Consider the following 23,047-nt stretch of genomic DNA (forward strand, 5'->3'; position numbering starts at 1 on the left):
GTAACCTGGCGCTCAAGACGTATACCGGAGAAATGATCGAGGTGCTGGGCAAGACAGAAGTAAAAGTGCATCACAACAATAGGGTGAAGTCTCTACCACTGGTGGTGGTAGGGGGAACGGGACCAAACTTAATGGGCAGAGATTGGTTGCAGCAACTTCAAATAGTGATCCAGTCAGTGAACAAAATAGGCCCTGCAGGGAAAAGGACGTTGGAGGAAGTGTTGGAAAAGCACGCAGAGGTCTTCAAAGAAGAGATGGGTCAACTGAGAGGCACTAAAGCACAAATACATGTAGATAAGGAAGCTCTACCCAAGTTCTACAAACCAAGGCCAGTGCCATATGCTATGAAACCATTGGTGGAGAAAGAGCTCCAAAGGCTTCTTGAGGACAAGATTATAGAGCCAGTCAAGTTCTCAGAGTGGGCAGCGCCAATTGTCCCTGTCCTCAAACCAGGGGGTGCTGTTCGAATTTGTGGAGATTATAAACTCACTGTGAATAGGGTGTCCAAGCTAGAACAGTACCCGATACCAAGGGTTGAAGATTTGTTTGCGAATCTATCAGGTGGGGAAAGATTCTCCAAGTTGGATATGAGCCATGCATACCAGCAAATTGTGTTGGATGAGGAGGCTAAGGAATATGTGACTGTCAACACCCACAAAGGGTTGTATACCTTCTGCCGTTTGCCCTTTGGTGTGTCTTCTAGTCCTGCCATATTTCAACGTACCATGGAAAACATCCTACAAGGTATTCCACAAGTGGTGGTGTATTTGGATGACATTTTGGTGACTGGGACCACAGAAGAGGAACACCTCAGTAACCTGGGAGAAGTGCTGCGCAGGCTGGGAGATAGTGGTCTCAGACTCAAGAGGAATAAGTGCAGTTTCTTTGACAAGGAAGTGGTTTTCTTAGGTCATAGGATAGATGCCACTGGACTGCACCCTGTAGCTGAAAAAGTTCAAGCTATCCAAGAGGCACCCACACCGAAGACATTGACAGAGTTGAAGGCTTTTCTAGGACTGCTGAATTATTACCACAGATTCTTACCCAATCTTTCCACCATTTTAGCTCCTTTGCACAAGCTATTGAGGAAAGACACAGAATGGAAATGGGGGAAAGAACAGGAAGCAGCTTTCAAAAATGCCAAGTCCTTGCTGCAGACTTCAGCATTACTAGTGCATTATGATGCAAGTAAAGAGTTACTGCTGGCTTGTGATGCCTCTCCATACGGCGTTGGAGCAGTGCTGTCACACCGCATGCTGGATGGCACAGAGAGACCCATTGGGTTTGTTTCCAGGACACTCAATGCCGCTGAAAAGAATTACTCCCAGCTGGACAAAGAAGGTTTAGCAGTGATCTTTGGAGTAAAGAAGTTTCACAGCTACCTGTATGGGAGAAAATTCACAGTAGTTACAGATCACAAGCCACTCCTTACCTTGTTCAATGAGTTGAAAGGAGTGCCTCAGATGGCCTCACCAAGGATCCAGAGATGGGCAGTAACTTTGCGTGCCTATGAATATACTATTGTATATAAAGCAGGCAAGGATCACAGCAATGCAGATGCGCTCAGTCGACTGCCGATACCAGGGACAGAGGAGCACTCCAGGGATGAAGAGAGAGTGTTGTTGCTGGATCAAATGGATACGCCCCTGGTTACAGCCAGACAGGTTCAAAAATGGACAGACAGAGACAAGGTGATGGCCTTAGTGCGTGAGTATGTGCTAAGGGGTTGGCCGAGCAAGGTAACTGATTCAGATTTGTCACCATTTGTACAGAGAAAAGAAGAACTTAGTACAAATGATGGATGCGTATTATGGGGCGCAAGAGTCATAGTCCCAGTGCCAGGTCGAGAAGCAGTGCTAAAGCAGTTACACCAGTCACATCCAGGTATAACTAGAATGAAAGCTTTAGCACGCAGCTACATTTGGTGGCCAAAGCTAGACTCAGACATTGAAGCTTTAGTGAAACGATGTTCTGTGTGCCAAGAAAACAGTCATCGTCCAGCAGTAGCTCCCCTACATCCCTGGGAATGGCCAGAACAGCCATGGAGGAGAGTACATGTGGACTATGCTGGACCTTTCTTGGGGAAAATGTTCTTGATACTCATTGATGCACATTCAAAGTGGATGGACGCATACCCACTCAATAGCTCCACCACCTCTGTCACTATTGAATGCTTGAGGAAAAGTTTCAGTCAGCATGGCATTCCAGAAATGCTGGTAACAGATAACGGAACATGCTTCACTAGTAGTGATTTTGCGGAGTTCATGACCAGAAATGGCATTCACCATGTCACCACAGCTCCGTACCATGCCTCTTCAAATGGACTGGCAGAAAGGGCCGTGCAAACATTTAAGGAACTTCTGAAGAAGACAACTGAAGGAAGCATGGAAACCAGAGTGTCCAGAGCACTATTCAGTTACCGTATAACACCTCAAGGAACCACAGGTAGATCACCTGCTGAGTTACTGCAAGGAAGGAGACTGCGCTCCACTTTGGATTTGCTCCATCCTAACTTGAAAGGAAAGGTGGTACAGCAGCTCTACCAGAGTATTGCTGCTGACCATGTTCATCCCTTTATGATCACAGTGTACCTGTATCTTATGATGCTGCTTCCAGCAGGATGATGCTCCATGTCATAAAGTGCCAGAGAATCATCTCAGACTGGTTTCTTCAACATGACAATGAGTTAATTCACTGTACTGGAATGATCTCCACAATCTCCAGATCTCAATCCAGTAGAGCAGCTTTGGGATGTGGTGGAGTTTCGGGAGATTCGTGGATCATCATGGATGTTCAGCTGATAAATCTGTGGTAACTGCATGATGATATCATGTTAATATAAACTAGAATCTCTGAGGAATGTTTCCAGTACCTTGTTGAATCGGTGCCACGAAGGATTAAAGCAGTTCTGAAGGCAAGGTGTACCAAATAAAGTGGCTGCTGAGAGTAAATGTCAGTATTAATACATAATGATGGATAAATACTTAAGTAATCATGATTAACCATCACTACCACAAAAAATAAACAAGAAACACAGCTTCTGCTGTCTAAAGTTGCACCTCATTGGTTGAAATAGTCAGCTGGTAGGAAAATGACCTTCAGACTTCAGCTGCCCCCTAGTGGAAAAAGCTTTTATCTCTTTATAGAAAAGGTACAGATTGAGGTCAATATCTGAGCAGTGCTGCTCATATAGCCACTCGTAATTTAAATTTACTTTAAAATCATTATTTAATTCAAGTGTCTTCAAACTTTGGATTTTTAGACTAGGGGTGTCCAAACTTTTTTGTTGGGGGCCAGAAGGAGAAATATATTTGAAGTCACGGGCCACAGACTCTGTAATAAAACAAATAATGAAATATACCACTTTAAATAATACATTTTCTTGATTATTTTATGTACACACCATTTTACTTCACTCACTATCTTTATCTATCTTTGACAGTGTTGTGTAAACTATTTTTCATATTGATGTTTAATTTAATGATGTCTCTTAATATTAAACTCCTTAATTACGGCAACTTTTAGACTCTTTGGCCCGCTTTTCTGCACTAGAAATGCGCACCCTCTCCGCTTTTAGACTCTTTGGCCCGTTTTTCTGCGCACTCTCTCCGCTTTTAGACTCTTTGGCCCGTTTTTCTGCGCTACAACTGCGCACTCTCTCCGCTTTTAGACTCTTTGGCCCGTTTTTCTGCGCTAGAAATGCGCACTCTCTCCGCTTTTAGACTCTTTGGCCCGTTTTTCTGCGCTAGAAATGCGCACTCTCTCCGCTTTTAGACTCTTTGGCCCATGTCTGACACCTGGCGCTCAAACTTTGAATCTCACATTATTAAAACCTGCTTAACAGCGGCTAACTTTCATTCTATTTCTAAAATACCTCGTGGGCCGCTCCAAAAAAGGAAACGGGCCGCAAATGGCCCACGGGCCGTAGTTTGGACACCCCTGTATTAGACCAATTCCAGATCATAGAACATCCAGACCAGAGATACCTGATGAAAAGTTGTAGTAAATTGTGTTTTAATTCTTCTTTTCAGATGGGATGATGCCTGCTGCAGATGGTGAGATCAATTTGAGTTCATTTTCCCAAAGAGACAGATCTTAAAATAAAAAATAAAATAAAGGTATATATGAAGCATGAACTTCATTTTAAATGATCTATTTTATACCCTGTTTCTCCACCTTTCCTCCAGAGAGACACTCCCTGTACTACATATATACCGGCCTCTCCAAAGACCTGGATCTACCAGGAATCTACGAGTTCACAGCTCTGGGGCTGCTGTGTTGTCAAGAGATCGACTACTACAACAGTAAGGAGCAGAAGAAGATTCCTAAACAGAGCTGGATGATGGAGAAGATGCAGGAAGATTACTGGGAAAAAGGAACCCAGTCTCGCAAGAGTAAAGAACAGTGGTTCAAGGTCAATGTGGATATTCTGATGCAGAGGATGAACCACAATAGCACGGGTTAGTAATTTATCAGTTACACAAGTGGACAAACTGTTGGTTTCCTGCAGGTAAAGAAAGGAAAATCTTGAAATGGTCAGAAAAAATAGCTGAGAAGAAAACTAACTAACTAACTAAAACTAAAACTAAAAATCAACTAATGAAAATCAGCAGAATCTTGGATAAAAATGATGGTTCCCGTTGAAAAGATTGGAAATAATTTGGGAATGTTAAACTGTAATAAGCATCACAGGTGTCTTTAAACTCGTCTTCAAAATCAGTCAATCTGCCCATTTTAACCCTCCTATTATGTTCGTCAGGAACAGCAATGGTGTTCCAAGGTCATTTTAAACCAGTTTGTGTTAAATTAACAAAAAGACGTCTGAAACCCCAAAAAATCCTAACAAGCAGTGTGAATATATTTTATTACTAAATCCATTACTAATTATTCTATCAATATTTAGTGCAATGGTGTTTTTTACCTCTAACAGGTGGTAATGTTTCAATTAGGATAATTCACTCGTTTTTCATTAAAATACAACAAATACCTGTTCAAACTTTCTTAATGTTCCCTACTTTATTACTTTTAAAAGACCTACAGAGATATAAAACACAATAGTTTTACACAACACCGAAACATAACACTGCAATTGTGTTTTAGTTTTAGTTTTTGTAGGGGGTGGTTGCAAATATGTGAGATAATTCATTTTCATTTTATATGTTGATTACTCTAATTAAGGCAAGCAGAAGAAGTTTCATACTGAAAAAATACTATTTTCTTAGATTTTCAAACTTTAAAACGAGTCAAATTGACCTGGAACATTAAAAGGTGAATCGTTATCAGTGGTAAAAGCTATAAAACCGTCTTCTGAACTGTAGCTAACCTCCCTGGACGTGACCGTAAGAGGAAAACTGAGGAGACGTTTAATACGACCGCTAATCAAAGAGCCCAGAACAACTTCTACAGAGATTCAGAGATAAAATCCAATATCAGAGTACATCAAAGTGTCAGATCACACAAAAAGACACTGTTTTAGTAAAAGTGAATTCAATAAAACATGACTTAGGAGGAAGGAAATCACTGGAATTTGCCAGAAAGCATATTGAAAAGCCAACAAGGCTACGTTCACATTACCAAGCTGAAGTGATTCAAAGCAGATTTCTTTTGCTAAATGTGTCTCAGATCTGATTTTTTCATGGCTGTGTGAACATGCAAAATCCGACATGAATGTGAACGGTCAATCTGAATTCATGCGTCTTTTTGCTTTTACACATTAGCATTTGCTAGTATTGACCCACACCCTTGACTGGGCAGAGAAGAAGAAAAGAGGGGGAGCGAACTCAGAGTATTGGGGTGGAGTTCGGGGCACCTTCGCTGTAAAGCGTGAAGCCGAAGCCCCCCCTCAAACGAAGAGAAACACGAGGAAGGAGGAAGATGGGGAGGAGGTGGGCGCGAGGTTTGTTCAATGAGCAGGTAGAGAGGAAGTGACTGTTTAAATAGGGAAGGAAGTGGGAGGAGTGAGGGCGTGGATCACTCCCAAAACTTAGTTATGACTAAGCTGTTTTATGCAAAAAAAACAGCAAAAGCAAACCAAAGCCTGGCATTTTTTCACCTCCTCGACCTGAGTATATACAGTGCCTTGCAAAAGTATTCATCCTTGATCTTTTCAACCTTTTGCCACATTTCAGGCTTCAAAATATAAAGATATGAAATTGTAATTTGTTTTTGTGAAGAATCAACAAATGGGACACAATCGTGAAGTGGAACAAAAGTTATTGGATATTGTAAACTTTTTTTTTAAATAAAAAACTGAAAAGTGGGGCGTGCAATATTATTCAGCCCCATGTGTTAATACTCTGTAGTGCCACCTTTTGCTGTGATTACAGCTGCAAGTCTCTTGGGGTTTGTCTTTATCAGTTCTGCACATCGAGAGACTGAAATTTTTGCCCATTCTTCTTTATAAAACAGCTGGGGCTCAGTGAGGTTGGACGGAGAGCATTGGTTTGTGATGAACAGTTTTTTTCAGCTCTTTCCACAGATTCTCCATTAGATTCAGGTCTGGAATTCGACTTTCTGCCATTCGAACACCTGGATACATTTATTTGTTTATTCCATTGTAGATTTTGCTTTATGTTTTGGATCATTGTCTTGTTGGAAGATAAATCTCCGTCTCAGTCTCAGGTCTTTTACAGACTCCAACAGGTTTTCTCTTTCTAGAATGATCCTGTATTTATTTATCTCCATCCATCTTCCCATCAATTTTAACCATCTGAAGAAAAGCAGCCCCAAACCATGATGCTGCCACCACCATGTTTCACAGTGGGGATCAGGGTGTGTTCAGGGTGATGGGCTGTGTTACTCTTCATGGTTATGGGTCCATCAACAAGACAATGACCCAAAAACAGTCTGTTCAAACCTGAGACAGCTGGAGGAGTTTGTTAAACGTATTTATTATTTCAGTGACCATTATAGTTTTTTCTTTCTTTAACATCAGTAAACCAACAATATGTTCCATGTGTGTGTTGATAATTATTTGTATCCACTGTATGTTTTTTAATGTTTTATGCTGTGATTATGGGTCTTTTCTGTTCTAATTTCAGATCTTCATGTCCTGCAGTGGAGATACGGCTGTGAGATCGAGGAGTCCAGTGGAGAGGTGAAGTTTCTGAGAGGGATTAGTGAGTTCGGTTATGATGGATCAGATTTTCTCTCCTTTGATATTGAAAACAGGCTCTGGATCACTTCAGTTCCACAAGCTGAACCAACCAAGAGGAAATGGGATTCTGTGGCCATCCTGGGACAGTACACCAAGGGCTACCTGGAGAAAGAGTGTGTGCTGTTGCTCACCAAGTTCCTGGAGTACAGAAAAGAATCACTGCAGAAAGCCGGTGAGTCTCAGGGTGTTTATATACAGCTGCAAGAAAAAGTAAGTGAACTCTTTGGGATTAAACTTGGATTTCTGTATAAATTGGTGATTAAATGTGTTCTGATCTTCATCTACATCACAACAATAGACAAACACAGTCTGATTAAACTAAAACCACACAAAAATACATGTTTGTATGATTTTATTGATCACAACATGTTAATATTCACAGTGAGAGTAAAAAAAAGTATGTGAATCTTTGGATTTAATAACTGGTTGATCCTCCTTTATCAGCAAAAACCTCAACCAATGGTTTCCTGCCGCAGCATCTCAACTGGGTTCAGGAGGTCAGGACTCTCCAGAAGGAGTATTTATTTATTTTCTTCTGTTGAAGTCGTTCGGTTGTTGATTTACTTCTATGTTTGGGTCGTTTTTCTGTTACATCATCCTTCCTCTGTTGAGCTTCAGTTGGAGGACAGATGGTTCTAAGTGTTAGCATGTGCCAGAGATTTCTGTATTTAGTCTTCAGTCGACATTCTAGGATTCTTCCTCACCTCATTGATTTACCTCATGCTGCGCTGTGCTCTTACAGTCATCTTTACAGGACTTTACCACGCCTAGGGAGAGCAGCAGAAACAGTGCTGAACTTTCTCCATTTGTAGAGCGTCTGTCTTACCGTGGACACATGAACATCAAGGCTTTTAGAGACACTTTTGTAACCCTTTTCAGCTTCATGCAAGTCAACAATTCTTGAGCGTAGGTCTTCTGAGAGCTTGATCTTTTGTGTGAGGCATGATTCACATCAAGCAATGCTTCTTAAGAACAGCAAACTCAAAACTGGTGTGTGTTTTTATAGGGCGGGGCAGCTTTAACCAACACATCCGTTAATCACATCACATCACAACACATGTGTGGTATTAGTTTAAGCAGACTGTGTTTGTCTATTGTTGTGACTTAGATGAAGATCAGAACACATTTAATGACCAATTTATGCAGAAATCCAAGTATAATCCCAAAGGGTTCACATACGTTTAAATGCAACTGCACTTATTTTCACGGTATGTTTCCTTTTTTCTTAGCACCACTGGATGTTCAAGTTTTCGCAAAACCATCAGTAAGTGACTCGAGTAAGCTGACGCTGACCTGCCTGGCTACTGGATTCTACCCCAAAGACGCGACAGTGATCTGGAGAAGATCCAGCTCACCTCTATCTGAAGATCTGATCACATCTTCTGCAGTCAGACCCAATGATGATGGAACCTACCAGCTGAGGAAGAGTGTGGAGATACTGGGAGCTGAGAAAGACCAGTACGAGTGTTACGTGACTCACAGAACCCTCAAAGAACCAGTCATTAAAAAACTGGGTAAATATATCTGATTTTTTAAACATTTGTCATTCTCTGTAAAAAACGTCCATTTCTTAAGTACTGCATGAACTTTCTCCAAAATTAAAGTGACATTCCCTAGATTTTTGGTGAGAATTTGTAATTGCATTGAGAAAGGGTCGGCAATAGGCGAAGCACATTGCATGAAATTGCATCTGGCCCGTGAGGTTGTTTGAACTATTATGAACGATAAAAATAAAAAAATGAATATGTAAATAAAATGTTTCTCTGGTGAGCTTTTGTTTACGTTCCTCTAATAGTGAACAAATGCTGTATTATTAGACGTGGTTGTTGCAGGGTGGAGATATTCTTTTTTTTTTTTTTTTTTTTTTTTTATTTCAAACATTTTAACAGATTACAAAGGGAAATTTCAGCAAAATCATTATTTTCCAGTCCTTTCTTATTTTATTTTTTTTGTTGTTGCTAAAATTTATCGCTATTGGGAAACTCACCCTTGTTGAAGTTTAAAACTTTAGAACCAAGTTTAGAAAAAGTTTGCATGCAATTAATCTGTTGTTTTTGTTTCAGAATTAACTACCCTGTAATTCTTTTTTTTTTTTTTTTTTTTATACAAATCTCCCAGTAACTTTTTTTTATACTTTTTCTTTTCAGGTGGAGCACCAATCCACACCGATCTCCCAGAAGAGTTAGAAATGCTTCCATCCTTTTAAGCTTCTGCTCACCTGATGGTGATTAATGGGGTGAAACATGGTCAGATTAAGAAAAATAATCACCATTTACTGAAACTGAGCTGTCTTTTTTCTATTGAAATAATTGAAATAAGTTTACTTATACTTATTGTGGAATTAATGCATTTAAACTACGAACATATACATCTAAACAAGATTTTAGGATTTTAAAATAGTCCTGATGTGCTTTTATATCTTCTAAACACAAAATCTGCATGAAATTATACATACCTTTATTTACACTGCTGCCATATATAAGGGTCATTCCACTGAATAGGTGCCATTCCTGTCCCCAGGAAATTACATGTATAAATGTGCACACAAAATAACTTTAAAATACATTTTATTACTAAGCATAGTGTGTTGTACATTGACCTAATTCAAAAAGAAAAATATGTAATTAAAAAAATTATTAACATCTACTTACAACACTGAAAAAATAGCATTTGTTACCTGTTACTTCCACTCTCTAACTATAAACTTTACCATAAAATATAATGATTAAAATCCTTTAGATTTTTGCATTGTTGTGCGACTCCAAATCCCATCTATGCTTTAAAAATATTTTTTCATAATAAATTCATAATATTTAAGTTAAAATACACAATTTAGTTGTGTCCCTGGGTTTCACTCAGTCCTGTTACCGTAACACATTACCCCTGAATCTGAAACACCTGGAACATTCTACAACAGGAAGTCACATCTACAACAGGAAGTGACATCAGCTGGTTCTGGTTCTGAAGATCATGTGAAGAACAGAATTAAGTTCCTCGTTAGTTTTTTTCTGTATATTTGATCTTATTGTAATGATGACTGAGGAGCTCAATCTCAACACATCCCATTTTTTTATCTTTAAAATACAAATTTTGGGGAAAAAATCACTAGAATGAGCTCAGTGTCCTCATGCTATTAGCATAGCCGCCATTTAGCTATCATTCATGTTTTTGCTAATTCTATGCCAAAAACGTATTTGTTACTTTAATTCATGTTACTCATAACATAAAAAGTAACAGGAGTGAGTTTCAGTAACAGGAGTGAGTTTCAGTAACAGGAGTGAGTTTCAGTAACAGGAGTGAGTTTCAGTAACAGGAGTGAGTGCCAGTAACAGGAGTGAGTTCCAGTAACAGGAGTGAGTTCCTGTAACAGGAGTGAGTTTCAGTAACAGGAGTGAGTGCCAGTAACAGGAGTGAGTTTCAGTAACAGGAGTGAGTTTCAGTAACAGGAGTGAGTTTCAGTAACAGGAGTGAGTTCCAGTAACAGGAGTGAGTTCCTGTAACAGGAGTGAGTTTCAGTAACAGGAGTGAGTGCCAGTAACAGGAGTGAGTTTCAGTAACAGGAGTGAGTTTCAGTAACAGGAGTGAGTTTCATGTACATGTTATGAATAGTTAAATATATGTGTTATTAGATTCAGAGTTGAAAAAAGATAAAACATTAAGTTTAATTTGGTTTAATTCAGAGTTACAACAAGCAAATGGCACTGATTCCATGGAACGGCCCATATATATATATATATAATCACAGCCTCTGCAGGCATTTAATCCAGTATATTACTAATGCATTGTTATTCTGTGAATTTTATTTCAGAATATAATAAATAAAATATCTACACCATCATTGTGGTCTGTTTCTTTTCTATTGTTTAGTTGTAATTCTAATACGAGATCCATTCAGAAAGCTCCAGTGTGTGCTCGTCAGGTAGTCCAGGGTGGTTTATAGGGTCAGTATCCTGTTTTAGATCAGATCTTTGAAGAAATTGATTTTTGTAACAGATATTTGCACGCCTGCATTCAGGACTGTATGTATTTTTGGAGATTAATGATATAACAGTATGTCATGTTTTAGATTTAGATCTTTAGCATTATTGACAGTAATGAAGTACATTTAATGGGTTGTTGCACGTATTATTGTACACCCATTAATATTATGCAAATTGAGTACTCTATGAACTCTATTATATATTATATTTTATATATTCACAAATTCAATAGCATTTCAGCAACTGTGTTTAATACAGTTAGGTGGCAGCAAACACACACACACACCCTTTATATTTACAATACAAGCCAAGCCTATATTATATTAAATGTAATATATTTAAAAATCAATAGAATTGAAACTATATTACACAGAACATTAAATACAAGTGCGTATACATTTTTAAATATATAAAATTGTATATACAGCAGAATTGGCACTTTATTCAAATTCTAAAGGTGTGTGTTTTCATACATTCATATTTTCTGTGTTTTATGTAGTTTAGATTCTATTGTTTTTAAATATATAACATTTAATATACAATAGATTTGGCACCTGTATTGTAAATATAAAGGCTGTGTGTATTTGCTGCCCCCTAGCTGTATTAAACACAGTTGCTGAAATGCTGTTGAATTCCTGAATATATAAAATATAATATATATTTTGCATAATATTAATGAGTGTACAGCCCCCCCTCCCCCCTTCTTAAAGTCATCTGTTCTTATCTGTGAACATTAATAGGTCATTTTATGCACTAAAAGTGATTTAGAGGTAAATAAATGAGTGTACAGATGTAAAGGTGGTCTAGAAATGTGCAAAAGTATATTTGTAAATAAGTAAATATTTTATAAGTAATAAGTATTTTAGAAGTATATTGAGTTACATTAAACTAAAAGTGTACTTCATAGTAGTATATATTTTTTAAAATACAATATATAGTACTTTTTAAAAAGTATGATCAAAGTTTACTAAAAAAAATTAATTCAAGCATAATATTAATGTACCTTTAATATATTTTAAATAAGTACATAAATCAGCATACTTAGACATTTTTCAATATGTTCTAAGTACAATTAAGTATATTTTTTTCACCAGGATTATCCAGAGCAACTTTCTACAGTGATCAATCGCAATTAATCACAGAATGTTAGTATTTAATCGATCGGCAGCTCTAGTTATTATTTTTGCATAATTATTTTAAAGTAAAAAATGACATATTTGGTTATTTAACCAGATCTGAACAAAGTCATAAAAATGAAGACTGATATAAAGATAATATACAGACCGTTATAATCTACCTGGTAACAGCTGATGATTGAGCTTCTGATTGGTTCATCATTCTTTAAAATCCTCTTTAAACTGAAAGTGATTTATCAGTACATCTCCAGCGACCAGTACAGACCCTGATCTCACCAACAGCACCAGTTAAACCAGTTCCTGCTCCAGTGCGGATCAGCAGAGAGACAGTGGAGCTGATGGGGGAGTCTGAGGTTTGGGTTTTGCTGGTTTTTGGGGTTTTTCTCCCGAGTTATGGAGGTAAGTTTTCTCCTGCAGAATCTCAGAATAATACTATAACTGGTTAAAGATAAAAAAGCAGACGAAATACAGGTAATTTAACAATAAAATATTGTATATAATAAATGCAGAACTTTCCGATCAACCATTCAAATAAATAAATAACTAAATAAATAAATATGAAAATCTCACATTAGCTTCTAATGAAAATAATTTAGACTTTCAGGGTAGAAAAATGAACACAGAACGTGTCTTAATATTATTATTAATCCAAATACTAAATATGAGTTTGCGTATATTTTTTTGATTATGTATATTCAGTACCTTTATATTATTACTACTATTTTTATATATTATAATTATATTATATATATATATATATTATATATTATTTTATATTATAATTATATTATTATTACTAATATTATTATGTTTATTTTCTTGGTCTTTTTATATTCTTAGTTTCTCTTATAATTAAAAGGAAAAGTACTTTGTACAATGCTCTTTTAGGATTTATTTTTTGTTTGTTTGTTCATTTGTATACTTGGCATTACATTCTATTTGTGCAAAAAAAAAAAAGAGAAAAAAAGTTGTAATTGTAATTGCAATTTAAAATTTGAGAATTTTGAAAAAAATGTATATAGAAAAAATGTGCTTATTTTTTACACAGACAATATATACTCCTGTTTTTATCAGTTGCGCTCTCATTAATACAGATGTGTTTTTCAGAACCTGATGTACCTGTGTATGTTTTCTGTTTGCTAAAACGGGTAATAATATGTGGTGCACTTTGTAGACAGTCCCTTACTTCTCGGCTTTAAAGAACTCTATCCATCCTGTAAACGCAGGTCTATCTGTTCGGTTTACAATTCTTAACAATTAGAATATATTAATATTAGAACTGTTGCACAGATTTTTATTAGCTTCCAAAAATAATGTAGATTTTCATGCTGGAATAGAGAACACTGAACGTGTCCAGTGATTAAACACTTTTATTTTATTTAGAGAAATGAAAGTTATTGCATTAGTGATAAATGAGGTTGTGAAGAAGAGGATTTGTGGTGTGAGCGTTCTGTAGTCTCGGTTTGAGTGTAGTTTGTGTGGTAAAGTGTAAAAAATGCAGAACAGACTCTAAAGAGAAGAGCAGAAGGTGGAGTTTCACATCTGAATTCAGTGGTTTTAATATATGTATACTTACTATATGTTCATTATATTTCATTGCATAATGTTGCTGATAAAAAAATAGAATATACAAATTAATATTAATAATTCTAAGGGTTACATCTAACAATTACTAGAGAGATCAATAGATAAACAGAGAGGCAGAATGAGGCAGGATGGCTGCACAGCAAAAAATGGCTCCCACCAATCGCTATTGTCTGGCGCTTGCTACAGTGTCCATGGTGGTTACTAAGGTGTTGCTTAGTGGTTGTGAGGTAGTGGCTAAGGTGTTGCTATGGTATCCTTGGTGGTTGCTATGATGCTGCTAAATGGTTGCTAGGTGGTTGCTAAGCAGTTGCTATGCTGTCCATGGTGGTTGCTAAGGGGTTGCTATGGTATCCATGGCGATTGCTATGGCATTGCTAAGCAGTTGCTAGGTGTTTGCTAAGGTGTTGCTTTGGTATCATTGGTGGTTGCTATGGTGCTGCTAAGCAGTTGCTAGGTGGTTGCTATGGTGTTTTTTTTATGGTGTCTGTGGTGGTTGCTAAGGTGTTGCTAAGCAGTTGCCAGGTGGTTGCTAAGGTTTTGCTATGATATACATGGTGGTTGCTAAGCTGTTTGCTAAGTGGTTGCTATGGTATCCGTGGTGGTTGCTATTGTTTTGCTAAGCAGTTGCTAGGTGTTGATATGGTATCCATGGTGGTTGCTAAGGTGTTGCTAAGCAGTTGCCAGGTGGTTGCTAAGGTTTTGCTATGATATACATGGTGGTTGCTAAGCTGTTTGCTAAGTGGTTGCTATGGTATCCGCGGTGGTTGCTATTGTTTTGCTAAGCAGTTGCTAGGTGTTGATATGGTATCCATGGTGGTTGCTATGGTGTTGCTAAGCAGTTGCTAAGGTGTTGCTATGGTGTCTGTGGTGGTTGCTATGATGTTGCTCAGCAGTTGCTAGGTGGTTGCTATGGTGCCTGTGGTGGTTGCTATGATGTTGCTTAGCAGTTGCTAGGTGGTTGCTATGGTGTCTGTGGTGGTTGCTATGCAGTTACTAGGTGGTTGCTAGAAACAAATTATAAATTGTCCCTTTTATTTTTTTTATTTGGTCTACAGTGAAAAATATATAATGTGCTGTATAAAAAAACTCACAATAGTGAAGAAAATTAATTTAAAATGTAATTTGTTTCTTCTTCTGTGAATATTATAAAAAAGAACAAAACAAACAATTCCCCTATATATAGTGTGCATTTTGTTTTGTATTTATTTTTATATAATTTCATGAATGTGTCTACCAGCCTGCCAAAAACAATTTTACATTTAATGTCATTTTCTTTTTTTTATCTTATATAAAATAACCGATTGCTCTTAAAAGAGAGACTTTTTGTTGGTATATGGTGATTTACTGAAATGTCTCAGATATGAATAAATATAAAAATAATGTGTGCAATAATTAATATTTAATAGGATAATCATTATTTTATTGTTTATGATGGTAGTAAAGTTTAATCAGAAAGTTCTCTGTCCAGAATTCTTCTATATCACGTGATTTCTGGTTCTACAGTTGGTGAAGACATCTTGAGTAAGAGCTGATCTCAGGCCTGTCTCACCTCCACACTTTGCTTGCTCTGTGGTTTCAGATCCTTGGTTTGGGTCACGTACCATACAGCTCACGGAAACCCCGCAGCGCGTGTGCTTCTGAACAGGAAACAGTTAAAGCAGATTAATCCAGCTTTTGTAGAATAAACCACTATAAAGAAATCCGGTGTTTAACCAAAAAACTGTCAATATATTCAGAAGTCATTATGAAGCTACACACAGACTACTTTTCATTGAGTCAAAGTGTCGTTTTGTCAGTGTTTCCCATCAAAAGATGAACTTAAATATCTGCAGAAATGTGGGGGGTGTACTTACTTCTGTCATACACTGTAAGAGAAGAGGATAGTGAATTAAAATAGACAGATTTTAGGGGTATAGCAGCACCCTGGCCAGTAGAGAAGGCAGTAACTGAGATTTATGTTGGTTTACTTTCATCGTTTTAAGCCTTTATCCAACAAAAAGACACAATACTGTAAATCCTGTGTTCCTGTTTGAAGTTTGGGGTTCTTCCTGGTGCGATTCTAATCACTATTTCTCACAGTTTCAGAGCCGCCAGTGGTTTCTATGTTTATCGACTCTCCTCCACCTGGACCGAACCTGCAGAGCCTGACCTGCGTGGCCACAGGCTTCTACCCCAAATCCCTGAAGATGATTCTGAGGATATCTGGTGCTCCAATATCTGAAGATCAGATAAAATCCACTGGAGTCAGACCCAGCGGTGATGGAACCTACAATCTGAGCAAGACCCTGGAGGTTCTGGAGAACGAGAAGCTGAATGAATACGACTGTTACGTGACTCACAGCTCCCTCAAAGAACCAATCATTGTACATTTAGGTAAGTATTTTCGTTACAGTTACAAGAGAAAAAATACAAAAACCACACAACCCTAGTGAAAAAAGTAGATTAAAGTATACTAAGCATTATTATGCACATTATTAATCAGTATATTTAAAGAGTGATAAAATAGAACAATTTTTTGTACTTATTATACTTTAATTGTATAAAAAAGTTGTGCTAAGTGAACTTAACTGTACTAAAATGGAACTATTTTAAATATACTTAAGTAACATTTAAACATTCAAACTACATTATTTGTAATTAAAATGATATAAATTTGCACTAAATTCATATTGAGTATACTAGTCGTATGTTATTTTCGCCACTATTTAATATAATTTAAGTTTATTTGTGTGAGCTTTCCGACTGAACATCTAATATAAAAATATATTAAAAATGTGATTAAAATATTATAGATTTAACATCACCTTCATTTTGAGGAGTGTGTAAAAACTGGGGAAAACAAAAGCAATATATCTCATCGCTACACATTTTTTTAAAGTAAACTTTTTAAGTATAAATTTAACACATAAAAGTTCATTATTAAATATGCAAATTTGACTCATTTAGACTCATTAAGTAAAAGCATTTTCATAAAATAAAAAAGTAGATTAAAGTATACTAAGTATTATTATGCACATTATTAATCAGTATATTTAAAGAGTGATAAAATGGAACAACTTTTTTGTACTTATTATACTTTAATTATATAAAAATAAATAGTACAAAAAAAGTATTATAGTACATCCTCACTGGCTGTAAAACCAGCTTAGCTCAGGGCCGCTATACCTGGAGACACAACCAGGTATTAAGACAACTGGCCATCTTTCTGGAAGGAAGGAGAACCAGCACTAACGCCCTCCCTCCGTCAGTGCCTGGACGCATATCCTCCACACCATTTGTAAAAGCAGGACAACTCCCAGTAAAACCTGCAGCGAAAATGGAACCAACCCTCCTAGACAGTGCCCGGGACTGGAGAATGCAGGTTGACTTGGACCAGAGACTTGTCTTCCCACCTGAGATTGTCACAACTAGTCTCAGGCCAGATCTGGTCTTATGGTCAACTGCACAGAAGTCTGTTTTCATTGTGGAGCTAACTGTACCCTGGGAAGGGGCAGTTGGTGAAGCATATGAGCGGAAACGACTGAAGTACTCTGACTTAAAAGCAGACGCCGAACAACGTGGATGGCGTGCCCAGGTGCTTCCTATTGAGGTTGGCTGTAGAGGGTTTGTTGCCACATCTACAACCAAGTTGCTTAAGGTAATGGGAGTGAGAGGACAAGCCTTCCAGCAAGCTGCCAAAGCAATATCAGGAGTGGCGGAACGGAGCAGTAACTGGATATGGATGAAAAGGAAGGACTGCAACTGGGCTGCAAGATGACCATGGGGGTAAAAGCAGAGGGGGGCAAATCTGGGACGCCAGATGTTGCCGTTGAGCCCTCTGGAGGTGTCGTGGGCCTTTCAACGAAACACCAAAGAAGGAGGGTGCCCACCTGAAGACCCCTGTGAAGCGTTTACCCTCTAGCCCTAACCCCTCACCAAGTGCTGATTAGTTAAGGGATTGTACTAACTAGTCCTATAAGCTCAACTGAAAAGCTGGAGAAATCCAGTGACTGCTGTGAAAGTGCAGCTGACAACAAGGGAAAGACCATGTGACGGCTTGGAAAGACAGCTGACAGGAAGGAAAGACTCCACGGGGCTGTCATGGACTAGCTATCCATGATAGCAGGCTCCGTCACTTGTTAAGTGTACAAAGGCCACCCTTCATTGCTACGGAAAATCCAAAAAGGAAAATACCCCCTGAGTCTGCGAGAGCGGGGGCGGAAGAAGACTCTTCGGATGGAATTTCGGTAACTGACCATGGAATGAACAAGACGACGAACCAAAAAATCAGCTCACAAGTACAATCAGCAGAAGGACTAAATCTTCAAGTATGTAGCTGTGGCTGGTCCAAGGTAACATCCATCAGAGGCCTAAGAATACATCAAGGGCGGATGAAGTGCTTGGAAAATGTGAGGCCGGGACCTCGCATTGACCAATATCTTTTGAGAGACAGGTCAAGTCAGGCGAGTGAAGCTCAGCGGCAGGATTCAACCCATAGTCCAATGAGCATCAATATCCCAGTGGCTGAATATGCCGCAAGCACAACATCAAAGAACTTTGAACCAAGCCACGTGCAACCAGCATTGGAGAAGAACATTCAAGGCCACAGACCCCAGGTTAAGTGGCCGAAGTCCAACAGCAAAAAAGAGTGGGAAACAATTGATGCAGACCTAATCAAGATTCTTGAAGGAACCAGTGGAATAGTGGAGAAGCAACTAGAGAAAATGGGCGATCTAATATACTGCTACGGAGCCGAAAGATATGGAACAAAAGAGACAGGAAAGAAGGATAGGAGATCAATAACCCCTCCGATGTCCAGAAGGCAAAAAGAGATCCAGCTCCTAGTGAGAGAAAGAAGGGAGCTGAGGAAGCGCTGGAAGAAAGAATCACCAGAAGAGAGAGTGGGCATCGATTTCCTGCAAGCAGACCTGAAGGAGCGCCTGGGAAAACTGCGGAGAGCAGAGAATCTTAGAACTCGACGCAGAAGGAAGGAAAAGGCGAGAACAGCTTTTTACAGTGATCCCTTCAGATTTGTGAAAGGGCTTTTCACAAAAGAGAAGAGTGGGTCACTGATGGTGCACAAGCAAGAACTAGAAGATCACCTGAAAACAGCTTACACAGACAACCAAAGGTTGGAACAGCGTGAAATACCATCAGACATGCCACCCATGCCTCAACCGAGATACCAACTCGACGACAGTCCCCCTAGATGGGGTGAGGTTGTGGAAGCAGTGAAGAAAGCAAGGGCAGCTTCAGCTCCAGGGCCAAATGGAGTTCCATACCGGCTGTATAAAAACTCTCCGAATGTCTTGCGGTTGCTGTGGAAACAAATGAAGGTGATGTGGACAAAGCAGACCATCCCAAAGGCATGGCGAAGAGCAGGAGGAGTGCTAATTCCCAAGGAGAAGGATGCCTCAAACATCGGTCAGTTCCGGCAGATTAACCTCCTAAATGTGGAAGGGAAAGTCTTCTTTAGCATTGTCGCTAAAAGACTGACGAAGTACCTGAAGGAAAACAACATGATAGACACATCGGTGCAGAAAGCCGGTATACCTGGGTTCTCAGGATGCTTAGAACACATAAGCATGATATGGCACCAGATACAATCAGCCAGAAAGGAAGGAAGAGACCTGCACGTCCTGTTCTTAGACCTTGCCAACGCCTTTGGATCTATCCCCCATTCTCTTATCTGGGCAGCCTTTGACTTCTTCCACATCCCAAATACCATCACAAACATGGTGAGGAACTACTTCCAAGATCTGCAATTCTGTATTCAAACAACAGAATACACAACATCGTGGCAATCCTTGGAAGTGGGAATAATGGCTGGATGTACCATCTCCCCACTTGCTTTCACCATGGCGATGGAGGTAATCATTCGAGCCTCCAAGTGGGTGGTGGGAGGAGAACGTCTGCAATCTGGACATCGCCTACCCCCCATTCGTGCATACATGGATGATTTGACCACGTTGACCTCAACCGTCGCATGTACAAAACAATTACTGGGAAAACTTCAGGACAACATTGACTGGGCACGGATGAGGTTTAAACCCAGTAAATCCCGGAGTTTATCCATAAGCAAGGGAAAACTGGTTGACCAGAGGTTTCACATCAAGGAAACACCCATTCCGCTGGTATCAGAACTGCCTGTGAAGAGCCTTGGGCGCTGGTATAACGCCAGCCTCAAGGACTCTGACCAGGCTGACCAGCTGAGGAAAGAAACCATCAAAGGCCTGGCCAGCATAGACAAAACCTTGCTTCCTGGGAGATTAAAATTGTGGTGCCTGCAGTTTGGATTACTGCCCCGCCTGATGTGGCCCCTGACGGTATATGAGGTCCCCATGACCAAAGTTGAGAAGCTTGAGAGGACAGTCAGTTCATATATCAAGAAGTGGCTTGGCCTCCCACGCTGCCTCAGCAACATCAACTTATTTGGACATGGTGCCCTGGATTTGCCCATCTCTAGCCTCACAGAGGAGTTTAAATGCACCAAAGTGAGGCTAAACATGACCCTGACTGACTCCCAAGATGAACGGATTCAATTGGCTGCTCCCAGACTGGCAACTGGGAAAAAATGGACTCCATCTGAGGCCATAGAACAAGCAAAATCCGCTCTCAGGCATGGAGACATTGTAGGCCAGGTACAGCATGGAAGAGGTGGGATTGGCCTTGGGACAAGCCGACCCACTTGGCACAAAGCAACACCAACCGAGAAAAGAAAGCTGGTCGTAGCAGAGGTGCGGCACCAAGAGGAGGCAAACAGACGCACAAAGGCAGTTTCACAGGCCAAACAGGGCCAGTGGACTAGCTGGGAAGGACTGGGTCAAAGAAAGATCAGCTGGAGGGATCTCTGGGAAATGGAAGGGAGCCAAATCAGCTTTATCGTCAGGGCCACCTATGACGTTCTTCCCACACCTACAAACCTCAGACAATGGTTTGGTGAAGATCCCTCTTGTGTGCTCTGTCAAACCCCTGCAACTCTGAAGCACATCCTCACTGGCTGTAAAACCAGCTTAGCTCAGGGCCGCTATACCTGGAGACACAACCAGGTATTAAGACAACTGGCCATCTTTCTGGAAGGAAGGAGAACCAGCACTAACGCCCTCCCTCCGTCAGTGCCTGGACGCATATCCTCCACACCATTTGTAAAAGCAGGACAACTCCCAGTAAAACCTGCAGCGAAAATGGAACCAACCCTCCTAGACAGTGCCCGGGACTGGAGAATGCAGGTTGACTTGGACCAGAGACTTGTCTTCCCACCTGAGATTGTCACAACTAGTCTCAGGCCAGATCTGGTCTTATGGTCAACTGCACAGAAGTCTGTTTTCATTGTGGAGCTAACTGTACCCTGGGAAGGGGCAGTTGGTGAAGCATATGAGCGGAAACGACTGAAGTACTCTGACTTAAAAGCAGACGCCGAACAACGTGGATGGCGTGCCCAGGTGCTTCCTATTGAGGTTGGCTGTAGAGGGTTTGTTGCCACATCTACAACCAAGTTGCTTAAGGTAATGGGAGTGAGAGGACAAGCCTTCCAGCAAGCTGCCAAAGCAATATCAGGAGCGGCGGAACGGAGCAGTAACTGGATATGGATGAAAAGGAAGGACTGCAACTGGGCTGCAAGATGACCATGGGGGTAAAAGCAGAGGGGGGCAAATCTGGGACGCCAGATGTTGCCGTTGAGCCCTCTGGAGGTGTCGTGGGCCTTTCAACGAAACACCAAAGAAGGAGGGTGCCCACCTGAAGACCCCTGTGAAGCGTTTACCCTCTAGCCCTAACCCCTCACCAAGTGCTGATTAGTTAAGGGATTGTACTAACTAGTCCTATAAGCTCAACAAATAAATTGTGCTAAGTGTTAACTAACTAACTATTTTAAATATACTTAATAAGAAACATTTAAACATTTTAACTACTTCATGTATGTAACCCCATATTTTAAATATGTTTACAGTAAAATTATAATATATTTAATAATGAGTATTACAACTGTATCACTATTTATTATACACCAGATTTATTAGATTATATGTACTAAGAATTGATGTTAAATATGTTAAATATGATTCTGGCTCCTGTATTTTGTTAATAGTGTAGCACACTTCTAGTATACTTTATACGTTGGGGATAAAAATTAATTTTAATATACTGCACTACAATTTTTAGCGTGTTACAAACGTACTATTATTTTTTTATTTGACATTTAAATGTGTTATTTAACACTGTATACTATAATTTGCTTATATTTATAATTACAGAGTACTGAAATACATTTAACTGTTATATTAATGTAATACATAAATATATTTTTGAAAATGTTACCAGTGTAGTGATTTAAATTACTTTCTAAAAAAGTTAAATGATGATACATTCACGCTCACTTTAAGTGAACTACTGTAACAGTAGAACAGCTGTTTTTAACACACTTTTCTAAAAAATGACAAAAGTATATATCTGGAAATAAGTATTTTAGAAGTATATTGAATTATATTAAACGGTATTAAAGTGTACTTCATAGTAGTCTATTTTTTTTAATGCACTATATTGTACTTTTAAAAAGTATGATCAAAGTTTACTTTCAAACGTTTAATAAAAGCATAATACTAATGTACTTTTAATATATATCATTTATATAAGTAAATCAGTTTTATCTGTATTATTTACAGCATACTTAGACATTTCTTAATATGTTTTAAGCACAATTAAAGTGTATTAATTTTATATGTTAATCAGGGAACAGCTGCTGGATTGATTTTATTTTAATTGAGTTTTTAATGTTTTTTCTCTGTTTTTTGTTGAAGGTGTGCACTGGGTGTTTTGGCTGCTGCTCAGTGTAGGTTTGCTGATTGGGATCATTGTACTCGTGTGTTGTTGTCTTTGTGTTGAAAACAGAAAAGACGCCTCTGCTATCTTCGTGTGTTCTGATCTGATTTGTTCCTGTTTGTCTTTGTGTGACTCAGTGTAAAAAATCAATGTTCTGTAATCCGGTATAATCTGATCGCTCTTTATTCATTATGTTGTGTTAATAGTGCTGCATACAGTGAAATAGTGAAAGAATCGTTCACTTTGTGGCACAAATCCTCTTTTAACTCCTAGTTTTGCGAAAAAAAAAAAAAAAACACACTGCAAAAAACTAAATCTTAGCAAGTGAAATGTTCTAAATTTAAGGCAATAAATCTTATTTTCTTCTCTGATAAGACTGATTTTTGTCTTAC

General features: G+C 38.9%; 2 protein-coding genes across 6 annotated transcripts in view; both read left to right on the forward strand.

The window, feature by feature from the left end:
• The window catches only part of LOC103032414 (class I histocompatibility antigen, Gogo-C*0101/C*0102 alpha chain-like), a 152,312-nt gene extending 141,318 nt beyond the window's left edge, over positions 1 to 10,994 (forward strand). For all 5 annotated transcript variants that reach the window (XM_049473148.1, XM_049473151.1, XM_049473149.1 and 2 more), the window contains 5 exons: positions 4,032 to 4,055; positions 4,188 to 4,460; positions 7,041 to 7,328; positions 8,386 to 8,670; positions 9,304 to 10,994. In XM_049473148.1, coding sequence (XP_049329105.1) covers positions 4,032 to 4,055; positions 4,188 to 4,460; positions 7,041 to 7,328; positions 8,386 to 8,670; positions 9,304 to 9,362 — 929 coding nt within the window. In that variant the 3' untranslated portion in view covers positions 9,363 to 10,994. The remainder of the gene's footprint in view (positions 1 to 4,031; positions 4,056 to 4,187; positions 4,461 to 7,040; positions 7,329 to 8,385; positions 8,671 to 9,303) is intronic.
• A 1,531-nt stretch (positions 10,995 to 12,525) lies between these two features.
• Positions 12,526 to 22,931, forward strand: LOC125790056 (T-cell surface glycoprotein CD1e, membrane-associated-like). Its single transcript, XM_049473169.1, has 3 exons — positions 12,526 to 12,671; positions 15,939 to 16,232; positions 22,634 to 22,931. The coding sequence occupies exons 1-3, from the start codon at positions 12,611 to 12,613 to the stop codon at positions 22,795 to 22,797; spliced, it is 519 nt and encodes a 172-aa protein (XP_049329126.1). The 5' UTR covers positions 12,526 to 12,610; the 3' UTR covers positions 22,798 to 22,931.
• Positions 22,932 to 23,047: the final 116 nt, after the last annotated feature.

The sequence above is a fragment of the Astyanax mexicanus genome, unplaced genomic scaffold (assembly GCF_023375975.1).
Source record: "Astyanax mexicanus isolate ESR-SI-001 unplaced genomic scaffold, AstMex3_surface scaffold_34, whole genome shotgun sequence".
Taxonomy (NCBI): Eukaryota; Metazoa; Chordata; class Actinopteri; order Characiformes; family Acestrorhamphidae; genus Astyanax; species Astyanax mexicanus.